General features: G+C 35.7%; 2 protein-coding genes across 4 annotated transcripts; one reads left to right on the top strand and one right to left on the bottom strand.

Moving 5' to 3' along the window:
• The first annotated feature begins 4651 nt into the window (after positions 1-4651).
• Positions 4652-7839, top strand: AGG3 (guanine nucleotide-binding protein subunit gamma). 3 transcript variants are annotated; one of them, XM_088207257.1, is made up of 5 exons: positions 4652-5490; positions 6642-6712; positions 6903-6947; positions 7029-7110; positions 7314-7455. In XM_088207257.1, exons 1-5 carry the CDS (start codon positions 5344-5346, stop codon positions 7329-7331), a joined length of 363 nt encoding a protein of 120 aa, XP_088063383.1. In that variant the 5' UTR covers positions 4652-5343; the 3' UTR covers positions 7332-7455. The 3 variants fall into 3 exon arrangements, with proteins under 3 accessions (XP_088063383.1, XP_088063382.1, XP_021901990.1); XM_088207256.1 differs by having other exon boundaries at positions 4814-5490; positions 7029-7076; positions 7314-7839; XM_022046298.2 differs by having other exon boundaries at positions 4823-5490; positions 6660-6712; positions 7029-7076; positions 7314-7839.
• A 653-nt stretch (positions 7840-8492) lies between these two features.
• LOC110817666 (Subtilase family protein) lies at positions 8493-11797 on the bottom strand. The gene is made up of 2 exons (XM_022046296.2): positions 9912-11797; positions 8493-9486 (listed from the first exon to the last, which is right to left on the bottom strand). The coding sequence occupies exons 1-2, from the start codon at positions 11560-11562 to the stop codon at positions 8822-8824; spliced, it is 2316 nt and encodes a 771-aa protein (XP_021901988.2). The 5' UTR covers positions 11563-11797; the 3' UTR covers positions 8493-8821.
• Between the last annotated feature and the right edge of the window lie 2954 nt (positions 11798-14751).

The raw sequence follows: 14751 nt of genomic DNA on the forward strand, positions 1-14751 counted from the left end.
TTTTAAGCTTTCACTAGTATACCAATGTGATGGGAAATATATTATGGATCACCTCAACATTTATAAAATGTAAGTATTTTGAACACTGAAGACAAAAAAAAAAATCCATATGTTATCCTTATTGACATTCAATGGAGGAAGAATGAACTTTTTCATAGTTATCCTATAAGATTCTAAGAAGAGTTTATTAGTTATGGATAAGGTAGTAAAAGTTTTAGCTACAAGGTCATTTCTTAAAGGCATCAATTTCATTTCATGAACATTTAATTTGCAATTATGAAGAGAAGTTATAGTACAAACAAAAAGGATGTTAAGGTATTTAAAGAAACACATAATTGTTACTCATCAATAGGCTACTTTAGCAAAGCCCCAAGTGTGTCAGGAAGCAATAATTATGGTGAAATAATCACCTTACCATAAGCCAATTAGATAGTAGATGTGTTAGTTAATCTATGGATGAGTAGAGTTATCTCAATAATTGAGGGAAACACTTTAATGAACAAGGGAATTACCAAGGATTCCCTAAATATAAAAAGCTCCTCAACTCCCATCAAATTAAGGATGAATAATCATTATAATGGGTGAAGATTATATAGGCTCGACCAATAAAACAACAAAGTGCACTTAGTTCCTCACCCTAGAGGCCTAAAATGAAACTTCATTAAAGAATATGAATATGTGCTAGTTAAAAAGGCTATCATCCACATACTTCCACAAGGCCAAGGAGAATTGGATCAGACTATTAGTAAACATGATGAGTTTATTTATAGTGTCCTTCTGGTGTTATCGATCCCACCATTAGAGGAGGAGAAACATAGAAAAAAGAGTCGAGCAGGAGACTTAAGCAGATAACAAGGGACACAAAGAGCATCAATCCATATATACCATCAGAGGCCATGAGGACACCCTCATCGCCCTGCCCTCTCCCCAGTCTCCAAATCCACTTTAAACAATATAGGGACAATGGAGACGTGCCCGATGCATTTAATGACACCATGAGAATCATAATGACTAACTACAGAGAGTTGGATCATACTACAACATTTAGGAAACTAAGGGCCTTGATGAAACATTTTGAACATAGCCTTGTCTTTTGTCTGAAACAAAAGTAATGTTTAAAGTTAAGTTTTGATCATTAGGGAATCTGATCGTGCACAAAGAAAGAATGGAGGGTTATGCTTAGCATGGACAAATGAGATAAATGTGACTATAGTTACAGCAAATGAGAATTTAATGTTTACTCAAATCCAAGATATGCAATTGGATAAAATTTGGATGTTTACTTTTGTGTGTGTAACACTTCATGAGGTGGGGAAACAATGATTCTAGGAAAATCTTATGGAGAAGGGAGAATAATTAATTGGGCTTTAGATAGTAGTCAATGATATCAATGAAGTCTTACGGGAAAGAATACGTAATAGACAATGTTTGTGGCCTCATCTTCTCAACAAAAATTCTTAGACTTTATGGCAAATTTTAAACTAATTGAAATGGGATTTAATGGGAACCTATATACATGGTCAAATAAGAAAGTAAATGAGTGAAGAAAAAAGCTAGATTGGACAGATCTATCACTAATAGTACATATGTTCTTATGTATTATTATTATTATTATTATATATATGTATATAATATATTAGATACAATAATTAATTCTTAATTAGTTTTCAATTGTTTGCTTAATTAAACGTATTCTTCGTGTTTTTTTTGTTGTTTATTTATAAGAGGAGATACGAGATATATGATATTGTATATACACAAAAAAAAAATCTAATCGTCACAATCGTCATGATGCGAATGACAGAATAAGTCTGTAAAATTTTAATTTTTTGTTTTTAAATTTGGTTCCTTTTTTTTTTAAATAAGAGCACTTGTCACTAGTCCTATTGGAAACAAGATCATGCACTAATTATTATATTAGTCTTTTTTATAAAAAATCATACAAATAAGTAATACAAAATAAGCAAGTATTAGGTATTTATTATGTTATGTAAGTTTAATATTATAATCGTAATTTGCATGTAAATTTTAATAATTTAGCTTTTGTGAAAGAGATAGTACCTTTAATCACTATCAAACAAACATAAAGTGGTCACATAATTTGGTGTGAACTTTACACACCCATTTTTTGTCACTTTTGTCTTAGTTTCTTATGTGGTTATAAGTTACTTTTGCTTTTTTTCCCAATATTTCACTAAATCAACTATTTATTATTTGCATTTAATTTCATGACCATATTTTTTTTTTACACAAAGTCTAAAAAGTGTCTACACATTAAATTTCGTAAAAAAATAGTCACAATTTTATTAAAATATAGCAACCATCCTTTTTAGTTAGCTAATTTCTAGAGTAAATTTACTAGTCTCTTACAGCGAAACTCAAAATAGAAAAGAAGTTCTAATAGAATTCAATTTTTCAGAACCACGGGCTATAGATTAGCAAATTAAGAGTTGGAGAGTGAATTTTAAAGTTTTCAATTTTCAAAAGCTATTTTATGTTAATACATAATTCTATTAGTCTCGTTAACTTGGTTTTTGCATTCATCTGCTCATGATAATAATTTTTTTATCATCTAAGTAATTCAAATATTTGTGTAATAGTAAAAAAATTTTCAGTTGAGACATGTTTAAATGAAAGTATAAAAATTCAAGACAAGAAACAAATTCCCTAACTAGTTAAACAATGAAGATATGTTAGACAATTAAACTTGATTTAATTAATGTTGGAAATCAAAACTTGAATTAATTAACAGTAAAGAGAGGAATGACAACAATAAAGAGGAAAAATGTAAACTGGCAACGATAAAGAAGGTAAAGGTAAAATGACAACCTTTCTATTTATATATATAGTTTTAGACAAAAGAGAAAAACAAACAAATGTAAAGAAAAAAAAAACAATTGAAAATGTAAGGAGAAAAAAAAATTGAATGAGATTTATTCGCTTCAATAAGCTAATGCATAACGAGATTGGAGTATGAAATTTGGTATTGTGTGTATTGTAAAATTTGTGTTGTTTGTATTAATAAAATTTTGAGTATTTGTTTGATTATCAAATTCATTATCTTGGTAACTACAATAAAATTAAATTGCCAACAAACTCATAGTATTTAATCATTTTGGCAGTGCCATCCAAAAGTAAAATATAATAATCTAATTAAATCGAGGTTCAGGTAAGAACTCAATAATCAATAACAAATAAGAAACAATTAAATTATTTACCTTCCCGTCAACTATAATTCCTTCTACACCCATTTAAATTGCTACCTCCACAATCGAAATAAGAGCTTGTGCCTCCAAAATACCTAGAGACTAAGGGGAAGTGATCTTTCTCATGCCTAGAAGGATCTTTATATCCGTCGAGTCTCTTCCAACAATCCCTAAATCGGATCATCCTTCCTCACCCATAAAAATATTTGTATTTAACTTTATTAACCCCATACGGAGAAAGCAACCATGCACTAGAAGTATGAGAAGATTTAAAGAATAATAATTTAAAAAAAAATTTATTTCTGATGTGTGAGTATGTATATATTTTTACAATTTCACGTGGAAAATCTAAAAATTCCACCGACATGATAATTAGTAACACAGAGATAGAATGACTATGATCTCATGCTACATTTGTCTTTACGTTATGTCTTTTTTTACTGGAGAGATATATGTGTAAAATTAAATTATTCCTCATGAATTGTGGTTTGAGTTATTTTAGTGTTGTAAAAAATTATTTTTTGTGAGAGGGATTTCCTCTCTGCCAACAAAGAAAAAAAAAAAAAAAAGAAGAAGAATATGAATTTCGGGTAACACGGATGAAGTCTTACTTAACTTGGAAAGTTTTCCAACCCATAGAAGTTCTCCATATAAGTATATATGTGTACGACAATCTTCCAGGCGTAGAAATACACTTGGATCCAATCTTAGAATTAAAAAATGGGAGAAGAGATTGATGTCAAATCAAGGGCTAATAATATTTTGGAAGAAAGATGATTTAATTATAATACTTACTGACAGAGAATTCAGAATCAAATTAATTTGAACCCAAAAATTGAGCAACAAAGAAGAAGGAATGAGTACCTTAAAAACTGAAATGAAATCAAAAATATTCAGTGTAGAGAGTAGTAGCTGGGAATTTTCAGGACAGTCTTTTTCATGTCAGATTATTTTTTACCATATTCCTTTTTACCACCCTGCTTCAAGGTTCAGTTAACCATTTACGGCTACTTGTTTGTTTTGAAAAAGTAAAGTTCACCGAATATTTCAATTTTTACTGAATCTGTTGAGAGTAAAAAAGTAAATAAATAATTTGTTGTTTATTTCGGTTTCTCTCAAAGTGAGCGCTTGATAGATGGTTGAAGAAAATAAAATCCCCAAAACAATAAAAAAAATTTCAGTCTCTCTCTCTTTCCTACGCAGCGGTCACGTGCGATCTGAGGTACTACATCGTGCTTTTCGCTTCTCTGCCACTGCAAAACCAAATAATACAACAACAACAACAATGAACATCAGAGGGGAGAGAGAGAGAGAGAGAGAGAGAGAGTTTTACGTGTTGTGCGTAATGTTTGTGTTGAAGAACGTGTTTCTTTTTTAAACAAATTAATTAAACTCGAAAAACTCACACTCAAACCCCGATCAAATCTCTGTACCATATACTAAATGGGTTCGTACAGATGCAGAAACCATTGCAGGCTTTTTTAACAGCCGTCTTTACCATTATTACTACTATCATTAATATTTCTTACCATGCAATAACCCCTTTCCTTTTGGGTCTTCCAAACCCATATACAATAAAATACCCATCATAACCATTCCAACCTTTAAATCTCTTTCATATACCATTTCAAGCAACCCCCTTTTAAACTCTACCTTCCATCCCGCCCATTTTCACTCACCAACTTACTCTCATATTTAAACATTTACATACAAAAATGTACTGGCGGTGGTAATGGTTTTAGTTTCTTGCTCTGCTACATATTTCCCCTTTATTTTTTTTTTTTTTAATAGTTTTGTTTTGGCAGACCCTTTTGTGCTGGAGTCGTAATTATCCCTGTCAGAAGGCTTAATTACTGCTTCTGCCACAAGCTTTTCGTATACTACCATTCACACCCTCTAATATTACTTGCCGCTTCTTCTTTGTCGCTTGATATTTGCATTTGCTGCTGCTTCACGCACTACTTCTGCTACTTTTTATCACCCCCTTTCTTCTTCTTCTTCTTCTTCTTTTTCTTCTTCTTCTTCTTCTTTCAACTGCTCTCTTTGTTTCCGGCTCATGCATTTGTTCCTCATGTGGTTGGGTACTTGGGGTGATTAAGAATCCATCGCGTTTTTGTCGCCGGTTGGTGACTCGACCATGGCTGTTCCCCCTGGTGGTGGGTCTGGGGTGCCGTCGTTGCCGCCGCCTTGCCCGAAATCCCCGCCGGAGTATCCTGATTTGTATGGAAAGCGAAGGGGAATGGCGAAGGTTCAGCTGCTAGAGAGAGAAATTGGTTTTCTCGAGGTGGGTTTCAATTTGGATTGCTCATTAAGTACTTTTACTTCGCTTTATTTAATGTCATAACGTTATTTCTTTGCTGGAAAATAGTGTTTTCAATGCACTGGAAAATGTAGGAATTTATTTATTTTTTTAAAAAAAGGTTCCAATGAGATTTCAAAGCTTTTCTCCTCTTTTCCTTTTGAAAATACGTAAAATTTACAGAGTCCCTAAACAATCACAAATAGGTAAATTATTTATTTCTGATCAAGAACACCTTTACTTGTAAATCTGAGGAAATTTACTGTTTTTGATCGAACATAAATGGTATGCTCTGGTTGATGTGAGGTTCATGTGGGATGATTATGCAGGAGAGGTACAGAGAAGAGCAAATAAATATAAGCATGAGAAGAAAACAGGCCTTTTCATTAGGGTAGAAGCCTGAAATGGATATTAGAAAAACAATGTTGTTAATGATGCTGATTGGTCATTTATGGGTGGGTAGTTTTTGCCGTGATTCCAGGCTACCTGACAATTAACCTATCATGGCATGAAATGAATTGCTTGCAGACTTTTTATCTTGAAAACTGAAGCATGCCATTATTGCTGCCCTTGCGCTCTACCTAACCTGCACCTTCAGGTCCTATTCTCTTCTTGGATTATTTGCCTCTGTCAAACTCTGAAACCCTCTACAGTTCTAAACAGAACCCAATTAACACTGTGATTAGAGATTAGTCTTCATAACTCTTCTTCTTTTAAATCCATTACTGTCAAAAAATACCCACTTGGTTACAGATACGGATCCTGTGCAGGTGTCTTTTCTTTTCCTGTAAACTAGTACACCCTGACCCCCGAGCCCTCTGTAATTTTCTTTTCATGTTACTGCAAATATGGCATGATGTCCTCTGTTTTGTATTGTATATTTAGAATTAATAAATGAGTAAAACTTCCATGCAATAATGCAAGTCTTCACATGCTTAAATTCGGGCTTGGAACCTTTTGCAATGATTAAAAAAATGGAGGAAAGCTTTAAACACCATAAAATTGGATTCACGTGGTAAACTTAACAAAACCTTTTGTCTAATTCTAGTACATCAGGTAGTTAATGTATTATACATATCCAGTTGCTATTTTTACTTGAATTTTTTCCGTGGAATTGAATATAATAATGTTACTAGCACTTTTATTTGGAGCAGGAGGAAGTAAAATCTGTCCAAGCTCTTCAACCTGCTTCTAAATGCTGCAAAGAGTATGCCTACATTTACTATTTTATAGCATAGCTTCTTGTTTTTCTTACTTTCGGTCCCAAGGATTTCCTTTGTAAATAATCAGGGCTTGTTTTCCATAAATTATTATAAAAATTACCTGCAATTTTTGTTTCTAAGTTGTTGTTGATTATGTAACATATGTTGTAATAGACTGAAACTATATTTTGACAGGGTTACTGATTTTGTGGTTGCAAGACCAGATCCTTTGATACCCACGTAAGAATGTTTGTTATTGCTTATTTTTTTTCTGTGTATGATTGTAGAATTGATTTAAAATCCTCATGTTTCTCTCTGAAGCAAACATAAGAAGCACCGAAGATCCTGTAGATTCTGGAAGTGGCTTTGGTATTCTTTTCTTCCTTGTTCCTGCTTATGTTCTGTATGTGCAGCTTTCAAATCTCACTACTCTTTTGCAATAAGTTGATTTATTAACAGATTGATCAGAAACACTTGAAACTAATATAATTTAATTAACAAACTTGACGTGTTTAGTGTACATTCATGTAGGAATTTACAAAAGCTTGAAAATTAATTTAGTGTTTCTGTTGAATGTTTATAAAGATGAGTTGTATTGATATGCAGTGGACTGCCCTGCTTTAGCTTGTCATGGATATGCTGTTGCTGCCATTCTCAGTGCTCATGCCAAGTCAAGTGCCCCCAGTGCCCACGCTGCTCAGACTGTCTAAAATGTCCACAGTGTCCACGCTGCTTCCAATGCCCAAAATGCCCAAAATGCCCAAAGTGCCCCAGATGCTGTGATTGTAACTGTGACTGCGGTTGTCACTGTAACATATGTAGCTGCAAATCCTGTTTCAGCTGTCCGAGGGTCAAGTGTGGGTGGCCACAGTGCTGCTGCTCCTGCGCTTGTCCTTCTCTTCCATCTTGTTGTTGTAGAAAGATATCATGCAGCTGGAAGTGTTGTAGTTTCCGGTTGCCTTCATGCCCTGACTGCTCTTCTTGTTGCAGATGGGGATGTTCTTGTCCCAAATGTCCAAAGCCAAAGGTACGCCTATGTTGCAGTTGTAAACAATTGTGTTGTAATCCATGCTGTCTATTCTTCTAGCATCGTAATGCAAAAGCTCATAAGGAAGCTCCTCTTCTGTTGCCACTTAAATTTTCAGTCTAGGCTTATAATATATTTTTCTGCAATTAATGGAGGCATTGGTGCACGCACTTCAGATATACATAGGACTATGCAATTAATAATGGTAGTGTGTGGATGGTTGGATATATTGGGGAGGGAAGTTTGGGATTGTTGAGGATTGATTTTTTGACAGGAATTCAGAAAAAAGTCTTACAAATTAAGAAGAGATGTGATGGAAAGCAATGGGTTATTTTGTTGTCTGGTTCAGAAATCTGGAGGGAGGAGTGTGAATGGTTAATTTCTTTCGTTTCTCATGGTTTGAGTGACAGAAAATTTGGCAGGAGTAGAAATGGTAACAGACGATGATGTTCATAATTCAGATGGTGGACCTACAACCGATTAATGATTAAGCCGAATAATTGAAATGGTCAGGATAGTTAACAGTAGCCATTAGCCATCAGTCTCAACTTTTCAGTGCCACTGTCACCACATCATCACTGCAGTCCACTGCCCTGCACATGTCTTTTCCTTCACTTTCTTCTCCCTTTCAGCCTTTTTCACCTATTGACTTAACTACATTACCACACTTATTCACCTAACTTTAGAAAGGCAATTAAGTTTTCAAGTTAATTATTACTGTCATTAACTATGTAAAGCATCTTATTTCCTCCCGTACATTAAAGCATTAAGAACCCAACCTGTTTATTACTTTCTTAACATAACAAAATACCAGGAGACATCTTGCTATCTTGTGAAAGTAAAACCAATATTTCTTAAATTGGTATGTCACTCATCCTATTACATTAGTTGTAGGAACAAACAATACAATAAAAATTTCACCTATCTGGGCTGGCTGGCTGCCTTCCCTTCAAAGGCAAAACCGTGAGGAAGCATGTTCTTATCCAATGCGTCTGAGCCATTTTTAACCCAGTCTTCTTAAACCCATTAAGTGCCAGGCCCATAAACACAAACCCAAAATGGAAATTTGATGTTTCAGACAAAGTGATCACAACTGGGTCCATGCTAATGACACTGGGCTCCTCACTTGATGTCGTGAATTGATCCAAGAAATGGACCCAAATTCTGACCTACTCGTAGGAGTTACACCTCGCTTTGCCACAAAGGTTACCGTGTATCTCTTCTTCTCTCCCACACTTCTGAACATGAGCCGTGTGGGCCTGACCTTGATCCCAACAGAAGATGGCCCAGACACGCTAACATTATACATGGACCTGGCTGAACCCACATTGGTCAACTCACGAGTGTATCTCACAACTCTCTTGTTATTGAACAAGACTGAGAAGGAAGGGTAATTAAGCTCCCCTGGGTCGGCAAATTTGTTTGCGCAGCTGATATTGGGCCGCTTGACAATGGCTTGCACGTGCTCCAGCGTGTAGTCCAGGGAACAGAGGAAGGAGATATATTCCTCAGTAGAGATGTCATAAACGAGTCCGGGGTTGAGAGCCTTTTGCGGGTCAACATGACCTGACCCATGAGCGAAGGGGTTGGAGAACCCACCGCCCGCGGCGTCCCTGAGTGGGAATTTGGTGTTGTCAAGGGTGTAAGCAGTGGTCATGAGGGCAGACTTGATTGCGCTTGGACTCCACTCTGGGTGGGCTGCTTTCAGAAGTGCTGCCACACCACTGATGTGTGGGCAGGACATGGATGTACCTACAAAATCCATTAGGATCTAATTTGTTAAATATTATTTACCCATTTTATACCTAAAAGAGGCCATGCTGCCACAGCTCACTCCACTTAGAAGAAGAAGGTGAGGAGACTATTAGATTCTTTTTCTACTTTACTATTATATATTAGATGAATCATGAGAAGAAAATAATAAACAAATAATCATTAAGATGGATACTTCAATATTTATTCCTGGTTCTAGCATGGATTAATTTAATCGAATTATCTGGCCTCTCTAATTTAAACTAAATCCCGTTCTAGTTACTACGTTCCAAGTCAAACTTTTGGACTCTGTTAATGGCAACCTTTTCAGTTTCTTCATCCGTTTGAAAAACACCCAACAAGAAATAAATTCCGAAACGTAATGTAATGGCACCAAAAGTAAGAATATAGCCGTTGGAAGATACCTGACATGATGTTGAACTGAGTTTTCCTGGTATCCTTGTCCATACCAGTGGGTCCAATGGCCTCCGACCAAGCGGCCAAGATGTTGACGCCAGGCCCAATCAAGTCAGGTTTCAAGATCTGCGGCGTCACCAAGTTCGGTCCCCTCGAGCTGAACGCTGCCACTACCGGCGACGGCTTGATGTTGAGCACCGTCCCTCCGAACGTCAATACAGCCGTTGGGTTGGCACTCGACCTAACATATTCCCTTATCATATCCCCGGCCTTTCTCCCCACCGCAACCGCCGGACACAAGTGACTGTCCGCCACCATCTCCTCGCCGCTTGCCGCCGTGTTCGCCAATATCATTCCCACCCCACCAGCATCGCGCACAACCTCTCCCTTCTCCACACGTGCGTTGATCCCTCTGTCACAGACTACCACCTTCCCACGTATGAGTGCCGGATCGAGAGAGCCGCGCAAGCACAGGTTGCTCGTGTTGTTTGTCCCTTTGCTGTAAACCAGACCCACCGGTTTGGTTCCCATTCCTTTGCCACTATAAAGCGAGACGCCAGTGAAGCGCTTATTGTTGCCCAACACAACGTAAGCCGGGAAATCACGGTCCAGGGTCCCGGCTCCGACGGTCATAATCCACGGCGCTACATTGGCAAGCGAAGCCCTGCCAGGCCCACTGTTTCCAGCCGAGCATGAGACGAAGATGCCTTTTTCCATCGCACTGAACGCTCCAATTGCTATAGTGTCGCGGTAGTAAGGAGCAGATCCACCACCAAGAGAGAGCGAGAGCACGTTCACCCCGTCCAGTATGGCTCTCTCCATACCCGCGAGAATGTCGGATCCGAAGCATCCCGTCTCCCAGCAGACCTTGTAGGTGGCCACGCGCGCATAAGGGGCCATGCCACGTGCAGTCCCGCTTGCGTAACCGAGCAAACTGGCGTTGGAAACGGCGGCGCCGGCGGCTGTGCTGGCAGTGTGGGTGCCGTGACCGTCTACGTCTCTGGGCGATGGGATTTCCTTGGGTTTTTTCATGTAACTGCCACCGGCAGCCATGTGGTAGCCCCTTGAGAAGCTTCGGGCCCCAATAAGCTTCTTGTTGCACAGAGATGGGCTGAAATCGGAACCTGATTCGCACTCGCCGCGCCATCTAGAGGGGATCTCAGGCATGCCCGAGTCATCGAAACTCTTAGACTCCGGCCAGACCCCGGTGTCCAGAACCCCAATGATGACATCATAAGAAGCGTGATCAAGGTCCTGTGCATTGTGCCCGGCCCACAACCCGAAGTCAGTATCAAGACCCAAGAACTCTGGGGTTCGCGTTGTGTGGAGAGTGTAGACGGTTTCCTCGTAAACTCCCAGTACGGAGTGGGATCGACGGAGTGCCTCCGCCTCAATCGGGTCGAGAGAGGCAGCAAAGCCATGGAAGGCGGCAGTGTAGGTGTAGAGGAGAGAGTCGGAGGAAGAGGAAGAGGAGAGAGAGTGGAGACTGGCAGAGTACCAATCATGGTGGGTGGAGAAGGAAGAGGGTTTGGCATGGGGATTCATGTGGACTATGTAGGTCCGCCTGGCTGTCTCCGAGAGACATTGTCCTAGGAGGAGGAGGAGGAGGAGGAAGAAGAGGGTAGCGAAGCAGGGGGCGGCACGGGTAATGGAGCCCATTGGTCTGGTATGAAATGTGAGAAAGAAGAAGATGGGAAGGAAAGGGAATCCACAACGGTCGCTCTTGGGCTGCGACTGTCAAGGGAGGATAGAAGAAGAAAAACAGTCGTGTGTCGGGTTTATACACTGAAACTTGTGAGAATGGGCACGAATGTTTAATAATTTACGTGAATGCCACCGTCGGTGTGATCATTTTATCAATTTAAAAATGAAAACCAGAGATGAGTCGTTGAAAATGGAAAAGGTTGTTTAAACAAAAGAAAAAGGAAAAGAAGAAAGAACGCGTCTTTGGTTTTGCTTATTTTCCACATAAAGGCGGAACATATATATATATATATGTATATATATACATACATAGGTGGGAGATGTAAATTATATTACTCGGAATAGTATGTAAAACCCATCATAATTTTGTTCTTTCTACGCACATGGGGGAGACATTAAACAGCTGGATAGAGGCCCTCCCTAATCCTTAGCCCTTGGTTCAAATCTTTCTGCCCATCCGCTTATTCCTCAATTCTCTTCTTGTGGACTGCGTTCAATTCAAACAGTTCTATCATCTTTCTATAACTCAATTTCTTAAGTGTTGTAATTCATCTGTTTAATTAGTCTCTAAAAAATATATATATATATATATATATTTTCTTTTATTCTTAATTATAACATTATAATTAATATGTATGTAATATTTAACGGGCGTAGTAGTAAGCATATTTTTATTCAAATAAAAAAAAATTTAATTTTATCTTTTGCTATAATAATTTTAATGATGAAATGAACAATGTGGAAACTTTTTTAAGTAATTGAGAGTAAAGTTTATCTAATAGGAAGCATCAAAAATTTTTATTATAATTTATAATATCCATTAAGTGGTTTATATTCAATTGGAAACAGGGTGGTTAATGCAAGTGCAAGAATTTGTGAGTATTATTTAATTAAAACATTTCTACTTTACTAAACTAAAGTTTTTGATGTAATATGTCATCTAATTTTATTTATACTTATAAATACATCTCATTATGCACACACACACACACACACATATATATATATATATATTGACAACTTAGTCTATGTACCCTAACAAAAAACAAAAAAGCCTATGTTATCTCAATAAAATCAATCTTTCTAGAAATGAGCAAATAAGAAAAACTAGTAGCAGCAACTCTCCAAAGTTGATAATAGACATGCCTTCCTAAATTTGCACAGCAATATTTTAATCATGTGGACATGTTATATATTTATTGTATTGATTTATTTATTTTTCAAATTTATATAATCCATACTAAAATGCTGCATTATGTAATTTATTAATTTCATTAATACATGTATTTATTATACATTTTTACACTCACTTTTTGACATGATAACCGTATGATGTAAGAATACCTTAAATTTAGAATTCTATAATTTTAGGTTCTAAAACTTAAACAATGATATAATATATATTTATATGATGCTAGAGATCCTTTTTATTTATTTATTTATTTATTTATTTATAAAGCGTCATAATTACAGTATCTAACAACTTTTGTTTACTCAGAAAATAGAATTGAATAATCTCAAGACGTATCATCTATTTTTTCTTGCACTAAATGTTATTTCTATAACTTATTTCAAAGGATGAGCATGTTTTAACACTTATTCCAAATTTTTGGGTTGGCTTCCTCATTTGAAGTGAAGTATAGATGATGTCTTTCGCATTCATATGATGTTAGAAATCCTTTTTTTGTTTAGACAACTTATGTGAAACACATAGTTTTTTTTAATAAACATATAAATAAATATTAATAAAAAATTAAAAATTATATACAATAATAATCATATGATCATTTTATACTTTCCAAAAAATGAGAAAATTTTTTATCTTCTTTTAGATTTTGCAATGGTCAGAGGCAATAAGAGAAGGGATTAAAGTGCTAGAGCAAAATAAGATTTTTGCAAATCTATCATATGAAAAATGGACCATATGATTGTAAATGGATATATAAAATAAAGTTTAATGCTGACAAAACAATTGAAATATATAAGGTATGACTTGTAGCAAATGACTTTTTAAAATATACTAGTATAAAATTTTCTTATCGATTACTAAAATTACTTTGGTAAGATTGTTCCTCTCTTTATATGCCATCATGGGTTAACTTCTCCATCAACTGGATGTGGACAATGCATTTCTACTCAAAGATTTAGAGGAGATTTATATAGAATTTTTACCAGATGATCTAAATAGGGATTGGGGAAAGGTGATAAAAAGTACTCAAGCAATGGCTAACATCTATTATGAATTGAGTTAGTTAAGATATCTCTTAAATGACTTTGGAACTAAACATCCATAGCTTGTTGTTGTGTGTTGTAATAAAGCTACTATTCATATTGTAAACAATTATGTTTTTCATAAAATAACAAAATACATAGAGTTAGACTATCACTTAGTCCATAAAAAGATTGAAGATGGAAGTACTATAACAAGGCATATAAATATCTACTCTTCATCTTATTAAGCCACTTCCTAACAGACTTTTTAGCTCTAACATGACTAAGATAAAATAAAAAATATCTACTCTTCATCTTGTGAGGGTTGTCAAAATAGATGCTACTCGAGCCCACTTATTAAGCCCAAAGACTGAATGGGTAACGGTAACCTACAAAAGGATTAGCCCATGGAATTTTGTGTGTGTGTGTGTGTATTTCTTAATATTACATTAAAAAAAAATGGACTCTATGTATATGCAATTCACGTCCACCACATTTAAACCTAGACATATAAACTTTATTTTTTATTGATCGAAAGCATCAAGATATAATAAGGCAAAATATAACTATTATAAGAATTGAGAAGAAATACATAAAGTGTTCATGAATATGTACATTTACATTAATAACTAAATTTAAATAAATATTTTGCAATCAAATTTTAATTACTAATAATTTTTTTAACAAAACTAATGTATTTTCTATAGATTTATAAAGTTGTTATGACTAATATTTAATAACATCTAATATATTCAGGTATTTATTTATACTTAACAATAAATTATTATAAGTAATTAAGAGTATTCAATTATTGATTTTATTTAAGGAGCAATTAACTGAAAAAATCAACTACGTAATTAGCAAGTCAAACCGACCGAAATAATATTTTTAACCACAACTAATTAACATGTATTTTTCTCCTACGAGCAATGT

The sequence above is a fragment of the Carica papaya genome, chromosome 7, assembly GCF_054855325.1.
Source record: "Carica papaya isolate Zhongbai chromosome 7, ASM5485532v1, whole genome shotgun sequence".
NCBI classification, from domain to species: domain Eukaryota; kingdom Viridiplantae; phylum Streptophyta; class Magnoliopsida; order Brassicales; family Caricaceae; genus Carica; species Carica papaya.

Coding starts and splice junctions, on each gene's coding strand:
- LOC110817666 (XM_022046296.2), bottom strand. CDS start 11,562: ATGGGCTCCATTACCCGTGCCGCCCCCTGCTTCGCTACCCTCTTCTTC. Junction 9,487..9,911: donor TCAGTTCAACATCATGTCAG/GTATCTTCCAAC, acceptor TGGATTTTGTAG/GTACATCCATGTCCTGCCCA.
- AGG3 (XM_088207256.1), top strand. CDS start 5,344: ATGGCTGTTCCCCCTGGTGGTGGGTCTGGGGTGCCGTCGTTGCCGCCG. Junction 5,491..6,641: donor GAGAAATTGGTTTTCTCGAG/GTGGGTTTCAAT, acceptor TAATGTTACTAG/CACTTTTATTTGGAGCAGGA. Junction 6,713..6,902: donor GCTTCTAAATGCTGCAAAGA/GTATGCCTACAT, acceptor ATATTTTGACAG/GGTTACTGATTTTGTGGTTG.